The sequence below is a fragment of the Podarcis gaigeae genome (genome assembly GCF_964106915.1).
Source record: "Podarcis gaigeae genome assembly, chromosome: Z".
NCBI lineage: Eukaryota > Metazoa > Chordata > Lepidosauria > Squamata > Lacertidae > Podarcis > Podarcis gaigeae.
Genome location: NC_139691.1, coordinates 18,888,064 through 18,912,142, shown reverse-complemented (window position 1 = coordinate 18,912,142; position 24,079 = coordinate 18,888,064). Strand labels below are relative to the sequence as shown.

At 43.8% G+C, this 24,079-nt stretch overlaps 1 protein-coding gene across 5 annotated transcripts in view; it reads right to left on the bottom strand.

Annotated features, from left to right (window-relative positions):
* SNAPC4 (small nuclear RNA activating complex polypeptide 4) overlaps positions 1-14,462 on the bottom strand; it is a 38,092-nt gene extending 23,630 nt beyond the window's left edge. The window contains exons 1-8 of one of the 5 annotated variants that reach the window (XM_083722043.1): positions 14,410-14,462; positions 11,892-12,036; positions 10,918-10,958; positions 8,988-9,155; positions 7,632-7,757; positions 5,965-6,043; positions 4,060-4,141; positions 3,059-3,163 (exon numbers count right to left, since the gene is read on the bottom strand). In XM_083722043.1, coding sequence (XP_083578169.1) covers positions 3,059-3,163; positions 4,060-4,141; positions 5,965-6,043; positions 7,632-7,757; positions 8,988-9,155; positions 10,918-10,958; positions 11,892-12,024 — 734 coding nt within the window. In that variant the 5' untranslated portion in view covers positions 12,025-12,036; positions 14,410-14,462. Of the gene's footprint in view, positions 1-3,058; positions 3,164-4,059; positions 4,142-5,964; positions 6,044-7,631; positions 7,758-8,987; positions 9,156-10,917; positions 10,959-11,891; positions 12,037-13,874; positions 14,271-14,409 lie in introns of those variants that run through there. The other 4 variants (XM_083722044.1, XM_083722045.1, XM_083722042.1 and 1 more) reach the window with 4 other exon arrangements.
* Between the last annotated feature and the right edge of the window lie 9,617 nt (positions 14,463-24,079).

The following is a 24,079-nucleotide window of genomic DNA, read 5'->3' as shown; positions in this document are numbered from 1 at the left end:
GAAAGTCCAATGCTGTAAAGAAAAATATTGCATAGGAACCTGGAATGTAAGAACCATGAACCTGGGTAAGTTGGAGGTGGTCAAAAATGAGATGGCAAGAATAAATATTGACATCCTGGGCATCAGTGAACTAAAATGGACGGGAATGGGTGAATTCAGTTCGGATGACCATCATATCTACTACTGTGGGCAAGAAACCCGTAAAAGAAATGGAGTGGCCCTCATAGTCAACAAAAGAGTGGCGAAAGCTGTACTGGGATGCAATCTCAAAAATGATAGAATGATCTCGATACGAATCGAAGGCAGACCTTTTAACATCACAGTAATCCAAGTTTATGCACCAACTACTTGTGCTGAAGAAACTGAAATTGACCAATTCTATGAAGATTTACAAGACCTTATAGAAGTGACACCAAAGAAGGATGTTCTTCTCATTATAGGGGATTGGAATGCTAAAGTAGGGAGTCAAGAGATAAAAGGAACAACTGGCAAGTTTGGCCTTGGAGATCAAAACGAAGCAGGGCAAAGGCTAATAGAGTTCTGTCAAGAGAACAAGCTGGTCATCACAAACACGCTTTTCCAACAACACAAGAGATGACTCTACACATGGACATCACCAGATGGGCAGCATCGAAATCAGATTGATTATATTCTCTGCAGCCAAAGATGGAGAAGCTCTATACAGTCAGCAAAAACAAGACCTGGAGCTGACTGTGGCTCAGATCATCAGCTTCTTATAGCAAAATTCAAGCTTAAACTGAAGAAAGTAGGAAAAACCACTGGGCCGGTAAGATACAATCTAAGTCAAATCCCTTATGAATACACAGTGGAAGTGAGGAACAGGTTTAAGGATTTAGATTTGGTGGACAGAATACCTGAAGAACTATGGATGGAGGCTCGTAACATTATACAGGAGGCAGCAACGAAAACCATCCCAATGAAAAGGAAATGCAAGAAAGCAAAGTGGCTGTCCAATGAGGCCTTACAAATAGCGGGGGAGAGAAGGCAAGCAAAATGCGAGGGAGATGGTGAAAGATACAGGAAATTGAATGCAGATTTCCAAAGAATAGCAAGGAGAGACAAGAAGACCTTCTTAAACGAGCAATGCAAAGAAATAGAGGAAAGCAATAGAATGGGAAGAACCAGAGATCTGTTCAAGAAAATTGGAGATATGAAAGGAACATTTCGTACAAAGATTTCCATAATAAAGGACAAAAGTGGAAAGGACCTAACAGAAGCAGAAGACATCAAGAAGAGGTGGCAAGAATACACAGAGGAATTATACCAGAAAGAAATGGATGTCTCGTATACCCCAGGTAGTGTGGTTGCTGACCTTGAGCCAGACATCCTGGAAAGTGAAGTCAAATGGGCCTTAGAAAGCACTGCAAATAACAAGGCCAGTGGAAGTGATGGTATTCCAGCTGAACTATTTAAAATTTTAAAAGATGATGCTGTTAAGGTGCTACACTCAATATGCCAGCAAGTTTGGAAAACTCAGCAGTGGCCAGAAGATTGGAGAAGATCAGTCTACATCCCAATCCCAAAGAAGGGCAGTGCCAAAGAATGCTCCAACTACCGCACAATTGCACTCATTTCACACGCTAGCAAGGTTATGCTTAAAATTCTACAAGGAAGGCTCAAGCAGTATGTGGACCGAGAACTCCCAGAAGTGCAAGCTGGATTTAGAAGAGGCAGAGGAACCAGAGACCAAATTGCAAACATGCGCTGGATTATGGAGAAAGCTAGAGAGTTCCAGAAAGACATCTACTTCTGCTTCATTGACTATGCAAAAGCCTTTGACTGTGTCGACCACGGCAAACTATGGCAAGTTCTTAAAGAAATGGGAGTGCCAGATCACCTCATCTGTCTCCTGAGAAATCTCTATGTGGGACAAGAAGCTACAGTTAGAACTGGATATGGAACAACTGATTGGTTCAAAATTGGGAAAGGAGTACGACAAGGCTGTATTTTGTCTCCCTGCTTATTTAACTTATATGCAGAATTCATCATGCGAAAGGCTGGGCTGGATGAATCCCTAGCCGGAATTAAGATTGCCGGAAGAAATATCAAAAACCTCAGATATGCAGATGACACAACCTTGATGGCAGAAAGTGAGGAGGAATTAAAAACCTTTTAATGAGGGTGAAAGAGGAGAGCGCAAAATATGGTCTGAAGCTCAACATCAAAAAAACGAAGATCATGGCCACTGGTCCCATCACCTCCTGGCAAATAGAAGCGGAAGAAATGGAGGTAGTGAAAGATTTTACTTTCTTGGGCTCAATGATCACTACAGATGGTGACAGCAGCCACGAAATTAAAAGACGCCTGCTTCTTGGGAGAAGGGCAATGACAGGCCTAGACAGCATCTTGAGAAGTAGAGACATCACCTTGCCAACAAAGGTTCGTATAGTTAAAGCTATGGTTTTCCCAGTAGTGATGTATGGAAGTGAGAGCTGGACCATAAAGAAGGCTGATCGCCGAAGAATTGATGCTTTTGAATTATGGTGCTGGAGGAGACTCTTGAGAGTCCCATGGACTGCAAGAAGATCAAACCTCTCCATACTGAAGGAAATCAACCCTGAGTACTCACTGGAAGGACAGATTGTGAAGCTGAGGCTCCAGTACTTTGGCCACCTCATGAGAAGACTCCCTGGAGAAGACCCTGATGTTGGGAAAGATGGAGGGCACAAGGAGAAGGGGACGGCAGAGGACGAGATGGTTGGATAGTGTTTTCGAGGTTACCAGCATGAGTTTGACCAAACTGCGGGAGGCAGTGGAGGACAGAGGTGCCTGGCGTTCTCTGGTCCATGGGGTCACGAAGAGTCGGACACGACTAAACGACTAAACAACAACAACAACATTTTTACTGTTTGTGTTTTAAGAAATTTGTTTTTTATATTGTTTTATTTCTATCTCAATTCAATTACATCTTGACAAATATATTTCATACGTTTTTCATTTTTAGTATTTTGCCTGTGTCATTTTAATTTATGTAAGCCGTCTGGGGAAAAGACAGGATATAAATAATTATGAAAATAATAATTAGCAGGCTTCTTACTTGATATCTTCTATTTCCTGTGTTGTTTCCTGGATCTGCTTCCACAAAATCTGCCTCCCCATCTCATCCTCCAATTTATCCCGCTTCTCATTGAGATAGTCAAGCCTGGTCAGAAACATTTCCAAAACATTTAAGAGACATTCACATAAAAAGAAGCATGCAACGAATGCACTGGGAACAATACTAGAAAATCTGGACACCAAACTTTGTATCTCTCAATCACGCCCTAAAACTCATGTCAAGTTCAATTTCAGTTCCTTTGCACACAGGTGAAAGCTAAGGAGTGTCTCAGATAAGGAAAATTCATTTTTAACCTAGAAACCTTGGGGTTTTGTGTTGCTACAAAGAAATGAGCATCAGCCTCAAAGTGCTGTGAATATTCATGAGGCAAATGCTATTTTTGTCAAAGACGAAAGCACAGCCCCACTGTGTCTGAACTATGAGGAATGGCAAGGTATAGATGACTCACAAATTAGCCACATTTAACCTGTGTGATTTCAACTTTACAAATCTAAAATTGCACAAATTAAATACACAGAAGGCAGAGAACTGAAAAGCTCTTTCCATGTCAGTTTTCCAGGTGCGGAAAGAACTCTTAAGCTCTCAGATTTGCTTGCCAGGCTCTGGGAGACTATTGAGGGATCTTGCAGGAACTCAGACAGCCAGAGCCCAGGAAGCAAGGTGGAGAGCTTAAAAGCAGTTAAGCGCTGTCCAATGTTTTAAAATGGCCATTTCCCGGTTTTCAAAGGATTGTTTTGTGCTATATGGGATTCCACCTTCATGTGATATCCCCAGAACGTAACCCCTCCATAAGCCACAAGTCAACTATCCAAACGTTTTGAACAAATAAAGACAACTAAGAGGTAACAAGAATTGGAAAATCAAGACACTTCTGGGCTAGATGGAGCAAAGGCCCTGATTCAGCACAGAATACTTTGCTCTCCCAGCCCCACTTCTTTGGGAAAGGGGAGCGTTTTGCGGGAGCCCCCTTCTGTACTTACTTCAAGAGCTTGGGCTGAAGCAGGTGCTGCAATTGGTCACTCATGACAGACTGACGGAGCAGCAGCTTCTCTTGGCTTTTCCCTATGGAAGACCAAGGTGGGGGGGAGGTGTTACAGAAGGTCACCAAGTAGCGGGAAGGAAGGCCAGGAGTCCAAGGGGAGGTGAAGCCATAGCCAACAAAAGGCAAAGTCTACTCTCTCTAGTCTGTCCCCATCTCTCTCTCAGTAGTAGCTGCGTTCCTCTTTGGGATTAGTGGGGTGGAAGACAGGGAGCCCAAGCCAATGAGAGTGGAACCAACTCAATCTAGCTTTGCCCCCATCCTCCCTCTCCCAGCTGAGGGGGCAACACTGGGGTTGAGAAGGGGAAGATGGCAGGCGGGTCCATGATTGTAGGAGTATCTCCCCATTCTTATTCCATCCCTGAATTCATTTTGGGCAGCTAGAGCTTGACAGCCTGAAATCTGTGTGTGAGCTTTACTAAACCTTTCCTAATAGAACAGACTCTTTTTAAGTAGAAATGTGCACACAACTGTGTACTGTTATAGCTTATAGCACAACTGAAAGGAATGGAGGGTAAACAGATAAGATACAACAATAAGAGAACAAAATACAGTGGTGCCTCACAAGACAAAATTAATTCGTTCCGCAAGTTTTTTCTTCTTGCGAGTTTTTCGTCTTGCGAAGCACGGTTTCCCATAGGAATGCATTAAAAATCAATTAATCCGTTCCTATGGAGACCGCTTGCCAGGCTGGCGGTGCGGAGAAGGGCTTTTCTCCCCACCGTAAGCCTTCAGCACAGGTACGGGAACAGAGGGGAAGGTGCACAGCGCTTCTCCTCTGTTCCCGGGGCTTGCGGTGGGAGGAGGGTTTTTCCTCCCCACCGCCAACATTTAGAACAGCATTCTGAATGTTGGCGGTGGGAAGGAAAACCCTCCTCCCACCACAAGTCTTCAGGACAGCCTTCCGAAGGCTGGCGGCGGGAGGAGGTCTCTCCGCCCCACCGCCAGCCTTCGGAGCAGCCTTCCGAAGGCTGGCGGTGGAGCGGAGAGACCTCGTCCCGCCGCCAGCCTTCGGAGCAGCCTTCCGAAGGCTGTCCTTCGGACAGGTACGGGAACAGAGGGGAAGGCGCGCAGAGCTTCTCCTCTGTTCCCGGGGCTTGCGGTGGGAGGAGGGTTTTTCCTCCCCACCGCCAACATTCAGAACAGCATTCTAAATGTTGGCGGTGGGAAGGAAAACCCTCCTCCCACCGCAAGTCTTCAGGACAGCCATCCGAAGGCTGGCGCGGGGAGAAGGGCTCTCCGCCCCACCGCCAGCCTTCGGAGGAGCCTTCCGAAGCCTGGTGGGGGGAGGAGGTCTCTCTGCCCCACCGCCAGCCTTCGGAGGAGCCTTCCGAAGCCTGGCGGGGGGAGAAGGGCTCTCCGCCCCACCGCCAGCCTTCGGAGGAGCCTTCCGAAGCCTGGCGGGGGGAGGAGGTCTCTCCGCCCCACCGCCAGCCTTCGGAGGAGGTCCGAGGACAGTGGGGAAGATGCGCTGCGCTTCCCCGCTGTCCCGGAGATTTCCCTATGGGCTTTCGTCTTGCGAAGGAAGCCCATAGGGAAATTTGTTTTGTGAAGCGCCTCCAAAACGGAAAACCCTTTCGTCTAGCGGGTTTTCCGTCTTGCGAGGCGTTCGTCTTGCGGGGCACCACTGTACTAGCAGATCAGCCAATCATAGTAGTTACACTAAGACCTGGGTCAAGAAGAGAACAAAGATATCAACATAGATAACCGAAAGCAGTTTTTCATTTAAAACATGTATCTACCGGCGTTTCTTTGGGGAACGTGGGTTAGGGAACACCCTTTACAAATTCCCACCCTTTACAAATACAAATAAGTATGTTGTGGTAGCCCCCCAAATCCCTCTTACATTTGATAGTGAGCAGCTCCGCAAAAGACTTGATGCCTTGTTTTGCTTTTTCCCTGGCGTCACTGTTGGCAGGAGGGCCCTAAAGAGGGGGAGGGGGAGAGGGAGAGAGAAAGGGCACTACAGATGTCACAGAAAAATATCACTTTGGTCCTCAATCTCTGTTGTCAGACAAGCCCCACTGGTGGTTTTCAAAAGTGTGTAGAGTGTCAAAAGTATCTGCATGGGTCATGGGTTGCTCTGGATACAAACGGGATCCATTCCGGAGCCCCGTTCGCATCCTGAAGTAAATGTAAGACATGACTGCGCGTCTGTGCGTGCCGCGTTTTGCCGCTTCCGTGCATGACGTCATTTTAGCGTCTGCGCATGTGCAAGCGGCAAAACCCGGAAGTAACGTGCTCCATTACTTCCGGGTCGCTGCAGAGCGCAACTCGAAAATATTCATCCCGAAGCTACTTCAATCCAAGGTATGACTGTATTTGTTTGTTTTTAAAAAGTGCTGCTTGAATGTAAACAAACAAACAAACAAACCTCAAAGCAGTTTCAAAAAAGAAAACCATTAAAATTATAAATAAGAAGAATTTAACACTTTCCAAAAGTTAAAACAGTGATAGATTAAAAACAGATTCAAACTTCCATCAGATTTCCAAAAATCTGGGTGGGCTTGCCTAAGCAAAAAAGTTTTTTATTGGGCACTGAAAAGAGTACAGGGAAACACCTGTCTGATGTCAATGGGCAGGGAGTTCCCAAGTGTAGGCACCGTCACAGTAAAGGATGGATGTACTGCAGATATGGAACAGGGATTACAGGGTTACTGTAACAGGGCCAGCTCTCCTGATCAAAGCAGTCAAGTGGGTGTATATGGGGGGGCGCCTATCCTATTCTATGTGTTGCTGCACTACAACTCCCATCAGCCCCTGCAGCTGGCATAGCCAGAGATCAGGGGCAATGAGGGGAAGTCCAGCAACAACTGGAAGGTCTCAAGTCAGTCCCCCTGCTATAAATGAGCTCATTGGTACCTGGTTAAAAACAAGTTCAGATTGCAAACAAAGAGCAGTATCAAGCATCAACCAGAATTTGGCCACTTCATCTTCCACGATGCATGGTGGTTAGAGCATTGGGCTAGCACCTGGAAGACCAGGCTTGAAGTCCCCCACTCAGTCATAAAACAATAGGTGATGTTTGTCCAGTCCCTCACTCAGCCTAGCCTAGTTTGCAGGGCTGTTGCTGGGATTAAATGAAGACTTATGAACTGGGACAGAGCAGGGTTCAAATGCCCAATCTGTCATGAAGTTCACTGGATGTGACCTTGGACTAGTCACTGTCTCTCAGACTAACCTACCTCACAGGGTTGTTGTGGGGATTAAATGAGGACTAGAACCTGGTAGAGAGCAGGGTTCAAATCCTCACTCATCCTTGAAGCACACTGGGTGTGGCCTAAGGACAAGGACTGCCTTGGCCTCGCATACCTCACAGAGTTGTTGTGAGGATAAAATGGAGAGGGGTGAGAAATGCATATGCCACCTTGAGCTCTTTGGAGAAATGGTGGGATATGAATGTAATCAATCAATCAATCTTGCCATAAGACAAGGGGGCTGGAAACTAGGGAAGGAGACAGGGTTGTCCACCTCTATCCCCAGGAGGAAGAGAGGCCAGCAATGGATACTTACGAACCCTGACGTCATGTCCTTGAAGTACGGCTTCATGAAATGGCCCAGAAACAAATTTGCTGGCAAGGATTTGCTGTCGCTTGACTTAGTGCCTCTTGTCCCAGCCAGCTCCCATGTCAGCTTTTCCTGCAAGGCATTGAAAAAAGAGACAGAGAAGAAGAAGAATAGAATTGTAGGGTTGAAAGTGCACCAAGGGTCATCGAGTCCAACCCCCTGCAATGCAAGAAATTTAGGGAAGCGGTTCTGAAACCTTTTGGGGCCACTACCCCCTTGGTTCCATAAACTCAACCCCACTGCCTCCTACCCTATAAAAAGAATTATTTGGAAGAGCAGCTTGCATGACCTGCTAAGGAAGATAGCACAGTACGATTCAAAACAGTAACAATTGCACAATCATTCAAAATCCAATCAAACTACTGAGTTTCATTAATTAACCCAAAAGATGAATGTGATTCAGTCATATTAGATATTCCATTAAAGTATTTGTATGCATTCCTACTAGTGAAAATGTAAGGGAATTGATAGCACAAAAATATTTATTTATAGCTACACACAGGTCTCGTTCACTGAACACAATGGGCTCCCTGGGTTTCCTGCAGGCATCTGGTTGGCCACAGTGAAATGAGGGTGCTTCCAGAGTTGGGCCATTGGCCTGATCCAGCAAGCTCTTAGGCACTTATTGTTTTGTTGTTTCTGTTTTAACTATTTATTAGTGCTTTTATCTAGGGTTTTTTTAATTGTGTGAGCTGCCCTGAGATATTTTGGTGAAGGGTGTATATAAATTTAATAAATAAATAATAAATAAATAAACTCAGAGGCACAGCTGTGATGGCAGAGCATAGCCACCATGGCTAGTAGCCACTGAGAGCATCCAGACCTGTTTTAAAGCCATCATTGTCTCCTGCTGGAGAAAATTTAACCCTGTGCTGCAGTGAAGAAGTCACTTCTGTTATATTTCCTGAACTTTCCAGCATTAAACTTCCTTGGATGTCAACAAATTCCAGTGTTATGAGAGAGCAGTAAAACTCTTCTCACCCACTTGCTCCATGCACTGCAAATTTTATAAACTTCTATCATGTCACCTCTTCCTCACCTTTTTTATAAACTAAAAGGTCCCAACCTTTGCTCATGAGGGTGTCGCTCCATTCCCCCTTGATCATTTGGCTCACAATTTTCTGAAGCTTTTCCAACTCTGCAATGTTCTTTTTAGGTAAGGTGACCAACCTTCCAAATCTGGCTGCACCACAGATTTGTATTACTATATTGGCAATTTTATTTTCAATCTGCTTTGTTCAGGCTACAACACAACTCCGCAAACCCCCAGAGAGAGCTGAAACATTCCACCACAACACTGACCTGCTGCTCTCTGTTCTGGGCCAGCCAGAGGGTGATCTCCTCAATCTTCTCCTGAATCACCTCCTGGTAAACCATGTTCATGTGCAGGCAGGTCTCCAGGGACTGAGGGAGATGGATGTCCACTTCACTCCCCACTCCAGCACCTTTCTCCCCATCGAGGTCTACCTCCTGATCCAGAAGGAGAAAAGGAAGAGTTGATCAGATGGCTGGAAAAAACAGACTTTACAGAAGGTAGAGAGGAGGGCAATTAGATTTAGTTGGATGCATCAAGGGCATGGCCCTTGAAATTCCTACAGACAGTATCACCTTCCTTTGCAAATGTCAACCATGTTTTCTCCCGAGGTTTCCGCAACCAGAGGGACCGCTTCTGCGCATACGCGCATGGCGAAACACTTCTGGGTTTTCCGCTTTCACAACCCGAAGGTAATGTACGCCGGGGTGCTAGTGTATTTCTTAGTTACCAGAGGGGCTGCAATAAACTTGGTACATCTTATCACGTATAGTGGAAATATAAGTTGGTGCAAGATTTAGGGGATTTGATTTTCATGGAAATAAATATACCAAAGACACTATGGCTTGTTCTGCAAAATTAAATTTTGTGAATTCTTCTGATGATGCCAATGTAGATATATTGGCAAAAGGTCATATATATGACCTTGCCAGCTCAAACTATCATGGCAACTCTATGGAAAAGAGCTCCAAATCTTACACTGGGAACTCAATATCCCTGACTCTGGAAGATAGCTAGAATGAACAAAATTACGCCTAATCTGAGATACAGAACTAACTGCCAGACACTTTTTATATGATCTGGCATTCTTTTACGACATCTACACTTGCAAGACAACCTTCAATGAAAGCCTGGCAAATCTGGAACTAGATCTGATAATTTGATAACACTGATAGCCCTTTCTTGGATTTTTTTTTATTTTATCTTACATGCAACTAGACTTGGTCTACATGCCAGTTTTATCATTTTGCTTTAATTGTCATGTGTTGTTATAATTGTTCTCTCTCTTTATATACACCTTAATAACTGTACCAAATAAAAATACTACTTTCTTGCAGCATAGAATCATTGAATTAAAGTGTTGAAAGGGACCCTGGGGGTCATCTAGTCTAACCACCTGCAATGCAACTCATTCATCTTTTTTTTGTTCCTGTGAAGCTTCTGCCAAAATGACTACACATACACACACACATAGAGGGATATATGCTGTCGTTTCTGCATTGCATAGAGCTGGACTAGATTACAGACACTCTGAATGTTTGACTGTTCCTCACAAATAAACCAGCAATAACAGCAACAGATGTATCCACACAACCCACCTCTGGATCTGTACTACAGCCAAGCATTTCTTCTAGCTATCAGTCAACCCTCCTGGTCCTTGTAACATCTGCAGTAGCATCCCGTGAGGGAGAGGAGGAAGACTAAGAGGAAGACTAAGAACTGCATTCACCCCTCAGTGGTATTTTTAAATAGTTTTTAAATGGTTTTCTAGGGGAAGTTCTGGATTTATGTAATTTTGTTTATAAGCATGAAGACCAAGAATGTAACATAACATGCAAGTTACCTGTAAATAAATTATACGCAAACCACTTTGGGAGCCTTTTTCACTGAAAGGCCCAGTGCCCTGTTTATGTATTTATTAAATATCCAGTTAAATTTCTAGCCCACCCTTTCCTTTCAAAAAGCCCAGAGCTTGAGACACATTTCATGTTTCTTCTCACAAGTGATCTCATGAGCAGAAAAGTGAACTGGAATTTAATAACAGCTTAGTGGGGCCTAGATGGAACTTCCACAAAGAAGGGCAAAGTCCTTTATCCACATGGAGACTAATTTTTTAACAACAACAAAAAAAGGATGTGATTCTGTATGTAACATATAAACCTCCAAAACAGGAAGATAATATTTGAACCAGGTACTTACCATATTGTCATGAGTATCGGAATCATCATCATCAAGGTCATCTGACAGGAAATGAAAAGAAATATTAGACAGAATACAGGCAAAGAAAGCAAAAATTTCAAACAGTCATGGCAGGAAGGCAGCCTAACTGTGACACTCTTGGTGTGTAGTGGGTAAGATAATGTACTAAGTAGGTTCACATTGCAACTTGTGGATAGCGTTAGAAAAGCCATAATGTGCTACACAGGGAGACTAACAACAGCATATCCTACAGGCTTGCTGTAAGATCATATTTGTCGGTAAGGCCCATGTTTAAAAACAACGGTGAGTGCAAATTTAAGATGCATGTGAGAAGCACTCTGAGGGCTACTATCAGATAAACATTTATGATTGTAGGCAGTGGACATTCCCGGGCTCATGTGGGTAATGAACCTGAGGCCTTCTGCATGCATAGATAAATGGCATGACGAAGAATGACATGATGATGAACAACTGTGGTGGTATTCTGGATATATTTGAACTAAAATCCCACAAACTCTAATCAAGTAACAATCCCACCTACTACCAAGGTAGCCTCAAGGTCCTTGTATTAATTTACAAAGCCCTGAGTCACTTAGGTCCAAGGTACCTCAGGGATCCCAGCTGAATCACAGAGATCACCCGCTACAGCTTTGTTGGTTGTTCCCTGAATTGGTGAGGCTCATTTGACAACAAGGAGTTTTGAGTGTCATCAATCAAGTCCTACGAAACTCTCTGCCACTAGAGATGTAGAAAACTTTTCTATTCCACCAGGCCTACTACACAGGCAATTAAGACAACATCCTTCTGCAATGATTATCTGATGTCTATCATTAATCTTTTATGGGTTTAATGTATGGTTTTTTTGTTATAAACCACTTTAATATATTTAATATATTACACTGTGGTAATAGAAATATTTATATAAATAAATGTGGATTGTAGAAGACATAAGAAACACTCAACAAGCAGTGCACCTTCAATGTCAGAGACCAACTCAGGACTAGAGCTTGAGACTTGGGACTCGATGCTTGCGACATTGGGGCCCAGGCTCCTTTCCAGCGCTTCAATCTCCCAACGGATTTTCTCTCTTTCTGCTTCTACATCCATCACTTATATCTGCTACCAAGAAGAGATAAAGACAAAAAGAACTATAAATAAAAGATCAGATTCAAAAGAAACATTCATTAGCAGTGATTCCTGTATTGCAGGGGGCTGGACTAGATGGCCGATGGGGGTCTCTCCTAACTCTGCAATTCTTTGGTTCTATGAATCTGTGCACACTTAGGTCCTTCTACACATTAAGCAGTACCAGAAGCACTGATCTGCAATAGGAACATGAGAAGCTGCTTTATGCACGTCGTGGGGGGGGGGGGGGATTCAAGTTTCTGAAGGACTTGGCTTTCATTGTGGGCGGTACCCATAGCTCAGTGGTAGAGCACTCAGGTTCAATCCCAGGTATGGAAGGCTCTCCAGTAGCACAGCTGAGAAAAGACCACAGAGAAATGCTGTAAATCAGAACAATGCTACATGAATGCATGATTGTTAAGACTCAGGTGTCAATATAACGTAACTTTCACTTAACACAGGATTGTCAGAAGCTGCCAATTAATTATTATTTGGTGATAATTTGAGTTAATGTTATTATGTACTACTATATTCTACTGAATATTAATTTTATATGTTGTTTATTTTAAAATCACATTTTTATTATGACTTACTTGTATTGTGTAATATTGTGTGTAATTTTGTTGTATTTTTTTGTTCTTCCAACTTGTAAACTGCCTTGTGTATAGCAATACAGAAACGTGGTATACAAATCAAAAGTGGGGGGAAATGAAGTCAGACCACTAGCTCATCTATCCTAGTACTGACTACACTAACTGACAACAGCTCTCTAGGTTTTCAAACAGTTTTTTGGCAGCCCTACGCAGAGATGACAGAAACTGAGGTCTTTAGCTAGTATGTGTTGTAAATTTCCACTTTAAAGATTTCAGTTGTTATGGTTTGAATTTAAACACCAGCCTAAGAAGTTGCTTTTTGCTGAATCAGATCCTTGGCTCCTCTAGCTGAGTGCTGCCTGCACTGACTGGCAGCATCTCTATGTCAAGCTGCAGTGCAAGCCCCATGAAAACCTTCATGCTTTGCCCCTTTGCAATGGCAAGACATTGGCATCAGTCTGTCTCAAGAGAAAATAGATAGTGCCTCAAGGGATGAAGTCAAACTGCTGCATTAGAAAGTGATCTCCTGGGGCACAAGCTTGGGCAGTGTGTATGGAAGCCCTGGGCTGCCCACATGACATGACCCCACTCTAAGTCTCACTGCTGTGGTTTAAAAGAAAGCAGAGCAATACAGTTGGCACCAACTTGGCTGCAAGAGTTGCCCAAAGGAGGAGTACAAGGTGCAATACAACCGCCTTAGGGACTCCACTCCAAACTTGTGTAGTTTACTCCTTAGCCTTTTATTCTCCCAAAAATATCCCACAAGACAGCAGAGGTTTGGGTTCAGTTTTCCTTCTCCTAGAGGAGTTACCTTCCCAGGGGCAGATGAGCATTGTCTGCCACTCACTCCCCTCTACAGCATGTGCAGGAAATTGCCTTCTTGTCCATTTGACCCAATATTGTTCTCTTCTGCTCAACCCATGGTAGCCTGTGTTCTCATGCAGAGGGTTTGAGTGCCATCGGCTACCCTAACCTGGTTTAGTACACCAGTCAAAGCCATTTACGGTGGGTAGCTACTGTTGTATGCTGCCAGCTTCTAAGAGCCACAGGAGAGGTGTGAGTGCAGGGTACGGACCAAAGGTGGGCAAACTATCCCAGAAAGAGCATGATGTGTCTCCTACTAGATGCATACCCAGCACCCAATATACCACACAAGGACAAGAAAACCTGGATGACCAGCTAGGAAGGGGAGCCTCTGCCCACAGGCAGCTTGCACCAAGAGGCAAGCCCTCTACTCACCGCATTCTCACAAGCAGCATCTGCCCGGAGGGAGTAGCGAAAGACTGGGCTAGCAGGGCAGCAGGGGCGTCTGAGGGCCCCTTATGCTGAAGAGGAGAAGGACGCTAAACCCAAGCCGAGACACTCTGTAACCATCTCTGCCAATGAAGCCAGACAAAGCACTAGTCCACAGGGAGGTATTTGTTCCCTCTCGCAACCAAAGTTGTTCGTCCTGATCACCTAAGAGGAGCTCTGACTAGCTACAGGCTGGCTAGTAAGGTTGGTCGCAGAGGAGCCACAAAAGACAGCAGTGTGAAGACCGGCGTGCTTGCCACCAAGGACCTGCCTGAACCGGAAGCAAAACAGAACACCTTCAGCGTCCCAACAACCGTTCAGCCGTGACCCGCTCCTTCCGCTCTGCCGGCAAACCAATAGATGCCCGCTCGCGCACTGGCGCCGTAGCCAATGCCAGGGCAGCAAGGAACGTACCACGTGCTCGGCTCTGCCTAATGACCGTGTGGCCTACTGAGTTTGAAAAAGGAAAAGGAAAGAGTACCGTAGCTTGGCCTGCAGTGCGAAGTTTGGTTGATAGGAGGAGAAGCCAGGCAAGCGCCAGTATCACGTGTGAATACTACAGCCAATTAGGAGAGCAGGTCGCTCTGACCCCTCCCCTCCTTCAGTAAAAGGTGTGTCTAAGGCGCAGCAGCAGCAGATCCCGCCCCATTTTCTCCCGCATGCGCAGTGGCAGGAAGAAACGGGGGGGGGCTCCAGGTGGGAAGGAAGCGACTGCGCAGACCACCTTCTCCCCACAATTATTATTATTATCATTATCATCATTTCATTTCTATACAGCTTTATATTTTTAAGAAGGTTTACAAGCTACATTAAAATATCAACTAAAACAACCCAGAATAAAACATTACCTGAGAAAGTCAAATATAACATATACATTCAAAGCAACATAATTAACAGGAAACTAAAATATAAAGATTTCAAAATAAAACATTACAACAAATGAGGTTCAGTACATAATGTACATGTAATTCGTGACTCTTCAAAATGTATTAAGAGGTTGAGTCCCTTTCTTTTTAATTGTTTCAATTGCTATTTAATTGCTAATTATGCTATTTTAATTATTTCTTAATCATTAACCAACTAATTTATTAACATATAATTAGGCAGTACCCCACCCCACTGGTTTTCTTTTAACAATGATTTTTATTATTTCATTATTTAAAATATCCCTGCTCATTTCAAGAAGTGAGGTTACAGGAACCAGGCAGAGGGCCTTGATGGTGCTGGCGCCCACCTTATGGAATGTCCTCCCATCAGATGTCAAGGAAATAAACAACTACCTGACTTTTAGAAGACATCTGAAAGCAGCCCTGTACGAGGTTTTTAATGTTTGTGGTTTTTTGTGTTTTAATATTCTGTTGGGAGCTGTCCAGAGTTGCTGGGGCAAACCAGTTAAATGAGTGGCATATTATTATTATTATTATTATTATTATTATTATTATTACTATTGTCCTCCAAGGAGCCCAAGGTGATGCTGAAGTGGTGTCCCCACAGCCTTGTGAGGTAGGTCAGATTCAGAAAGTTCAGGAAGCTTCCTTGGCACACTTTCTTTTTTGGCAAGGGGTGGTGGGAAGAATAATCTGACTCCTGGAATCCTCAGGCTAATAGAGAAGGCTTCTGCGACGGTTGGTGTCAACAATATGCCACAGAGTGGTCAAGATCTCTGCTTATTTTATTATTTTGATCTCTTAGCCAGTCACCCTCTTTTAATAATTTTAAGGTGCATATACATAGCAGGCCACACTCAACAGAAAACCAATCCTTCACCATTCAAAATTAGGAAATATTCTGTTAAAAAATACACACTTTATTTCATTACACAGAACAATCTCAAAGCTATCTTGGCTGCCTTAATTAATTCATAAGCAAAAGGTCCTAGTGTGATAGGAATTTTGAGGTCTTGGATATATGGTAATGTTCATAACCACACGTACATAGATCAGCACAGGAAGACCGACCTGAAGCCATTTTGATTCCTAAACTGAGCAAATGTTTTCTCTGCAAGGTCAAAGTAGAAAAGCCTCCCCATTGTCTTTTCCTTCACAAATCCTGTCTTAAGGGTATGTCTGTGTTTGAATAGGGTGTGAGCCTGTGACTTGGCCCAGGAACTAAGTATTTATCACTACAAAAGAATGGCCAGGCTCCCCAGGCGATCCAATCAAGTAACCTGCCAGACAGAAGATAAACACTTTTCTGTGATGTAGGTGTGATTTATCTGAGGGGAGGTCTTAGGTTACACCCATTCTGTGATGTATGTATGATGTTTCTGGGGGTGGTCTTGATCTACAGGATGGGAATTTCAAAAGTCTTTATAAGGCCTTGCATGCCATTTTTCTGGGTCCCTCCTCTCTCCTGCGGGTGAGGGGAGCACCCTGTTGCAACAGATCAATAAAGATCAAGCTTAATAGCTGCTTTGCTTCTCAATATTCTCAGGTTGGCCTCTGTTATTCTCTCCTACCAAGAGGGAACCTATGTAAGGACTATATAGGCTCTTGGACACCCCATAAGGGAAAAGGGCAATTTTTGTTTGCAACACTAGGACAGGTGATGAAGAATTTGATCCAAATCTAAAAAATGAATGAATATACTTTTTGGACAGGGTGGGGGAAGGGAACCAATATATAGTCCAGGGCAACTTTACGTAATTTATTTCTCCTTAGTATCTTAAAATTGTAAAGCTGCTAGTGGGGGTGGGGCACCAAACTTCACTAGGGCTATGCAATGTCTATTTTTCCATATTGTAGTATGTTGTTGTTGTTTAGTCGTGTCCGACTCCAGTGAGCACTCAGGGCTGATTTCCTTAAAAATGGATATATCACCAGCTAAACATCATAATAAACTGAAATAACACCTCTCCAGGGAACAAGCCTGGGCAATGTATATGGAGGTCCTGGACTGCCCCGACAACAAGACTCCCCTCTCAGCTGTGCTCCTAAGCAAAGCAGTGCTATACCTTTGGCACCAATTTGGAAACAGAAATTGCCCAAAGACGTGTACAATGCACCATCCAGTGGACTTGTGTAGGGTTTGTTCCTGAGGAAACAATTCAGAAGCCCTTAAGAGCCAGCAACCATTTCTCAGAACCAGCATTAGAAGAACCACTATTGAGCACAGAAGCTCAATACAGTAGTACCTTTTCATAAAAGGAAGACTTTGTGCAATTCTGGGGTTACACCACTAGAGGTGCATTGGGGTTTTTTTCTTTAGGACTGAAATAGCATAGTATTATGTAAAAATAAGAAACAGCCTTAAATACTCAGAAGGCATATACCCTACAAGAAAAGCAGGTCCTACAGGCAATATATTACAATATATATTACAATGTATGGGACAACCAATCTCAGTGTTCACAGGTAGGAGGAGGAGTTATGCTAAGACCAGACCATATCATTACCAAGGAAGCAGATTTAGTCACTGTTTGAGAACTATCCCTGCCTCCGGGTCTGGTCTTGATTGGATGGATCCTGGGATCAACAAGTGAGACCCACATGACCTGTAGGTGCTGCTGTGCAATGCCAGATCAATGCTAAGACCACTGCCATCCATGATTTGATCATGGATGGAGGACTTGACCTGGCATGTGTAACAGAGACTTGGTTGGATGAAGCAGATGGGCCTGTTCTTGCCCCTGCTTGTCCACCAGGTTTCTCTTACGCACAACAACCCAGGTCATGTGGGCAGGGAGGGGGAATTGCAGTGATTTTTAGGAAGTCATTAGCTTGCACCAGGCGTCCTATTGGGAAGACCCAGTTCTCTGAGTGCATGTTCTGGAAGTTGGGCAATAGGGGCAGTACAGGATTCCTTTTGGTGCACCGACCTCCCCACTGCACAAAGGATTCCCTGCCCAAGTTGCTTCGGGTTGTGGCGGATGTTCTCCTGGAGTCACCTAGTTTGGTTGTCCTCCTAGGGGATTTTGATATCCACGCCAACATGACCTTACAAGGGGCTGCTCGGGACTTCATGGAAAGCATGGTCTCCATGTGGCTGTCCCTGAATAAGTTTGACCCAACTCATAGTCGTGGACATGCCTTAGACCTGGTGTTCACCTCTATGGATGTGGGTGATCTGACACTAAGTAAAAGCAGAACAAAAGAAGTGCCATGGTTGGATCACCTCCTGGTGCAACTGGACTTCTCCATGACCCTTTCCATCTGCAGGGAGGTGGGACCGATTCGGATGGTCCTCCCCCTCCTCTTAATGGATCCAAATGGTTTCCAGAGAGTGGTAGGGTATGCTTTATCCCATGTTGATGGCCTTTCAGCTGATTCCCTGATGGCCCACTGGAATGTGGAGTTAACCAGGGCTATTGACTGTCTGGCTCTGAAGCGCCCTCTCCAATTGCATGGAGCCCAGACAGCCCCGTGGTTTTCCCAGAGCTGAGGGCAATGAAACAATCATTGGGATGGTTAGAGCGCCAGTGGTGGAAAACTCATTCTGAATCTGACTGAACATGGCTTAGAGCTCAACATCAAGCCTACCAAGTGGCGATAGCAATGGCGAAGAGGACCTTTTTCACTGGCTCTATTGCATCTGCAGAAAACAGCAGCAGAAGACTCTTTCAGGTGGTTCGCAATTTAACAGCACCACCTTCACTAAAAGGGCCCCAATATCTCCTGCAATGATTTTGCTACGTTTTTTACAGGTAAAATTGCTCAGATTCGGAAGGAGGTAGACACCACCATGGCAGCAGGGATTGGGCGAGAGAGTGCTGGAGTCCTGTCTAGTCAAGTTGTGTGGGATCAATTCCAATCTGTTACCTCTGAGGATGTGGACAGGATGCTTGGACGAGTGAAGCCAACCACCTGTCTCCTGGATCCGTGCCCATCCTGGCTCATAAAAGCAAGCTGGGAAGGGCTGGACGGTGGGCTCCGCAGGGTGCTGAATGCTTTTCTCTGTGAGGGAGCCTTCCCAGACCTACTGAAAGAGGCGGTTATTAAACTGCTTATTAAAATATATTTTTTTAAAAAAATAACTTTTATTCAAAATTAAAACAAAACATATTATCCAGAAACAAGCGAAGCAAGCCCATAGGGAAATTCGTTTTGCGAAGCGCCTCCAAAACGGAAAACCCTTTCGTCTAGCGGGTTTTCCGTCTTGCGAGGCGTTCGTCTTGCGGGGCACCACTGTATATTTGAACTAGTTTTGTACATTTTCCCTAACTGCACTGGTGTTGTGTACCATCTGTACATCATCTTCATATAATTCCTCAATAGGGAACAATCTGTAAATTTTAAGTCAGTTTTCCATAATTTTTCCCAATCTTCCATCATAATGTTGTGACCTACGTCTTGTGCCCATTTAATCATAACTGATTTTACCTCTTCATCTTTCGTCGTCCATTCTAATAGTATGCGGCCTTCAGTAGTTTCACTTTCCCTTCAATCACTTCCGTTTGAAACCTAGATCTAGTATAACTAAATCCTTTCTTGCTGTCTTCTTTATGTGTTTCATATAGTTGTCAATAATTCAACCAACTCTGAAAGTGGTCTTTGATCTCATCATAATCTCTTAATTTCCATTTTCCATCATGTTCCTTTAATAAATCAACATATGTGAGCCATTTTCCTTTCTTTCCAAGTGGTTTGAGCAGTAATGATTAATGTGGTGAAAGCCACCACGGGGTCTTTTGTTCCAATAAGTCTTTGTATCTCTCCCATACTCTCATTAGTGATTTCTTGATTGTTGTTGTTTAGTCATTTAGTCGTGTCCGACTCTTCGTGACCCCATGGACCAGAGCACGCCAGGCACTTCTGTCTTCCACTGCATCTTGCAGTTTAGTCAAACTCATGCTGGTAGCTTCGAGAACATTGTCAAACCATCTCGTCCTCTGTCGTCCCCTTCTCCTTGTGCCCTCCATCTTTCCCAACATCAGGGTCTTTTCCAGGGAGTCTTCTCTTCTCATGAGGTGGCCAAAGTATTGGAGCCCCAGCTTCACAATCTGTCCTTCCAGTGAGCACTCAGGGCTGATTTCCTTAAGAATGGATAGGTTTGATCTTCTTGCAGTCCATGGGACTCTCAAGAGTCTCCTCCAGCACCATAATTCAAAAGCATCAATTCTTCGGCGAATATGGTTGTAAAAACCTCCAAGAACCTTCCCTTTCCTGTACCATAAGTATGTGTGCCAGCCAAATCTGTTGTCATGTCCTTCTAGTTCTAATGCCTTTTGCTTATCCAATCTCATCCAGTCCTGATCCATACCAAACAAGCAGATTCATAATAAAATTTAAGGTCTAGGAGGGCAAACCCGCCTCTATCTTTTACATCTGTGAGTATTTTATGTTTTATGTTTTTATAAATCTTGAAATCTCTTTCTGCCATTTTTTAAAGCATTAATATTTCAGGATGACTGGTATTGATTGAAAAAGAAATATCATTTTTGGCAACACATTCATTTTAATCGCCGATATTTTTCCTAACATTGAGAGATTCATTCTGCTCCATATTTCTAAATTTCTTTTTACCTCAAGCCAAATTTTTTCATAGTTATTTTTAAATAGGTTTATATTTCTTGATGTTAACCAAATCCCTAAATATTTAACCTTTTTATGGACTTCAATCTCAATGTTTTGTTCTAATTAGTTCTAAAACTAATTATTTAGTTTTATTCCTATTTAGCTTAAATCCTGCCACTTCCCCAAAATTCTGATTTTTTTCTATTACTTTAGCGAGTGAAGTTTTAGGTTCTTCCACTGTTATCACTAGGTCATCTGCATACGCTTTTAACTTGAATTCACTTTTCCCAGTTTTTACACCTGTAATCTCTTTATTTGCTCTTATGTTTTTGGCAAGTACTTCCAAGACCAGAATAAACAATAATGGTGATAATGGGCATCCTTGTCTTGTTCCTTTTTGGATCTTACAATCATCCATTATTACCCGATTTATAATTAGTTTGGCTTTTTGTTCTGCTTTAAATAATCTTTAGACCCGGCCAATATGGCCAACTATTGTCCAGTCTCAAATCTTCCATTCTTGAGCTAGGTGATTGAGCGGGTGGTTGCTGAACAAGTCCAGGCACGCCTGGCGGATTCAGACCTTTTGTATTCCTTCCAGTTGGGATTCAGGTCTCATCATGGGACTGAAACTTCCTGGTTGATGATCTCCAATGGGCTAGAGACAAAGGTGAAATCTGTTTCCTAGTTCTGCTGGATCTCTCAGTAGCCTTTGATACCATTTACCACCACATCCTGCTGGACTGTCTAGAGGGGCTGGGAGCTGGGGGCACTGTTATACAGGGTTCCACTCCTTCCTCCTGGGCCATGTTCAGAAATTGATGTTGGGGATGAGTGTTCAGACCCCTGGGCTCTCACTTGTGGGATGCCTTAGGGTTCTGTCCTCTCCCCCCATGCTTTTTACCATGTACATGAAGCCGCTGGGAGAGATCATCAGGCGGTTTGGGCTGGGTGTTCATCAGTATGCAGATGATACCCAGCTCTACCTCTCTTGAAGGTCCTGGGGTATTACCCCATGGCCTGGACCCCACCTCACCAGCCTGGGGCAAAGATCCAACAGCTCGCAGAATAAGAATTATAAAAAATGATTTTTTCTCATCTCTGTTCTTGCTCAAAGACTGTTGCAGCAAAAAACAAGTGAACAGACTGTTTTTAAAAAATCATGCAAGTAACAGGACATCAGCTCCCCCCCCCCCCCCTTTACTTGTGCCAGCCGCTCGAAGTAGCTTTAGAGCGCTTATCTCTTGGCTGCTATCTCAGAAAGACCCTGCTGCATTCTCACCAGCCAGCTACTCTGACCTGCTACTGTCTGGAGCCAATTAGGATTTACAGTCAAGCGACATAAACCCAGAAGGCCAAGGGTTACCCACCCCCCTGCCCCAAGTACTAACCTGGAAAGTGACTTTCTTAAAAAGCAAGTGAATGCTTTCTGTGAACTTTGTCAAAAACTTTTTCTTTTTAGGTGCTATTGAAGATGCGCAGCATAGGAATTTGAAACTTTGAAACTTTGCCAGTGCACGGGAACACCATGTCCCTCCTGCTTAGAACTAGCAATCACTTGGCAGATGAGCTGAACATTACACACAAAAGCTCTGAAAAAGCAGAACGCAGGAAAAATACTTTTTAAAATCTCAGCTGGCAAAACTTAACCCAAGAAAAGGACTGTCAAATTGGGTTGCCATGTTAACTTCTTGCCCAGTTCCATGTGCGAAGTCTTCCTGCCACATTCCCTAGACGTATACCTTATGTGAAAATGATATGTTCTGTGCAGTCGCTGCCGTCTTTGTTTTCTCTTCTCTTAACAGGTGGACTTTTGCCAGAACGCCCTATCAACCGGGTGAGGAAGTGATTGGACCCAGACGCCACTCCAGCCTTGTTGGAAGGGACCCAAGATGCCCAACGCCCACCAGATGACCCGAAACTACCGCACTGCTGACGTCACTCCTGGACGCTGACGTTTTGCACGGCTCAAGAATCCAACATGGATTGAAAGAGGACATTTTCTCATTTTCTTTTCTTTCCCTTTTCATATACAGTTTTTATAGAAGGCTGCTGGGCCCCTGGAAAGCCTTACACCACCCCTGCAGAGGAGGGTGTTTTTGTGGGACGTTCAATCAGGGAAATTATGCCCCCGCCCCTTTCATTATCTTGCCACCTGGCAGAGCTCTACCCAGAGCCTCCAGAAGTTAACTGAAGCCCCCCTGGGCCCACAGCACTGACTTGGTAATAGATAACTGGATCCCTGTGCACAAATGGCATGGGTAAGGCTGTGGGTACCCATGATGGTATTTTTGCAAATGGCAGAAATTATGGCTTATTCTGCAAATCAAACCAATTGCACCGTCTGCACTCTGGCACCTACAGATGCTCTGGGGGGACTGCCCCTCCTTCCTGTTCCTTGGAATGAGTCCTTAGTTACAGCTCCGATTCTTGCCTTCCTCCCTCTGGGCAACCATTTTTTTTAATGGAATCATTCCATCCCTTTTCCAGGTTCACCGAATTACTGGCTAGCTTTGTGTCAAAATAAATCAAAGAGTGCCAGTAACAATCTGACATGTGTAGAGACCTCCATCTGCAATCGTACCTTCCCAGCCCAAACCGTTATGCCTGAGTCCACGGCAGGAACTCTTTCTGGCTTGGTGTGGGCTTCAGAAGGGGGAGGTAGTGTATCTGCTCAAGAACGAGAACATGTGGCAAGCATGGAGTTTGCTTCCTGACCCGATAAACTCTGCACCCCGTCGAAGGAGGCGTTCAGCTGACCTAGCAACAATTGCAGGAGGCAGCTCCCAAAAATTGGAGCAAGCATCAGTAGCCGCAAGAAAGGTTAGTGGCCCATTTGGGACGAGCCTGGAAAGGCTGTCCAAAAATTAAGAGGAGGGAATGAAGGAGGTGAGGACAGGTGACCCCACCTAGGCCCAAAGTCACCCCCAACCGGGCCTCAAAACTGTCCAAAATTCCTTTCTCTCTTCTAAAAATCCACAGCTAAAGTTTTCCTCTGCTTTTCTCACAAGATGCTGTGCATAGGTAAACCATTACTTTTATCAGTACGAGAAGGCTTCAAAAAGCTAATGAATAGACTCTGTCAGAGCAAGCATGAGAACTGACTTTTATCTCATTCAGTTGCAACATCTTGGTTTTTTTTTAATGATATTTATTGAAGTTTTACAGACAAAAGAAAGTTACAGAATAAGAAAAGAAAAAGAAAAAGAAAAAAAATACAAAAATACAAAGAAAAATACAAAATACATGAAAAATAAAAAACAGTTAAAAACAGATCAATCTTTTCGTATCTTATATTTCATTTACTTGTTTCCTGACCTCCTCACACCTCCCTTTTTTGTATTCCAGTTCACATAGTTAATTCAGCAAATCCTTTCCCTCTTTGTTTTTATCTTAATTCTATATCTTAACATATTATAAATTCGTATTTTCATCTGATTATCAATCCATTTTTACATATTCTTTTTAACCTTGTTGCTAAAGCCGTTTCATTTCAATCCAACATCATTTTAACATTCATTAATTTTACAATGTTTCTGCAAATAGTCTTTAAATTTCTTCCAATCTTCTTCCACCAACTCTTCTCCCTGGTCTCGGATTCTGCCAGTCATTTCCGCCAGTTCCATATAGTCTATCATTTTAATCTGCCATTCTTCCAAGGTGGGTAGATCTTGTGTCTTCCAGTACTTTGTGATGAGT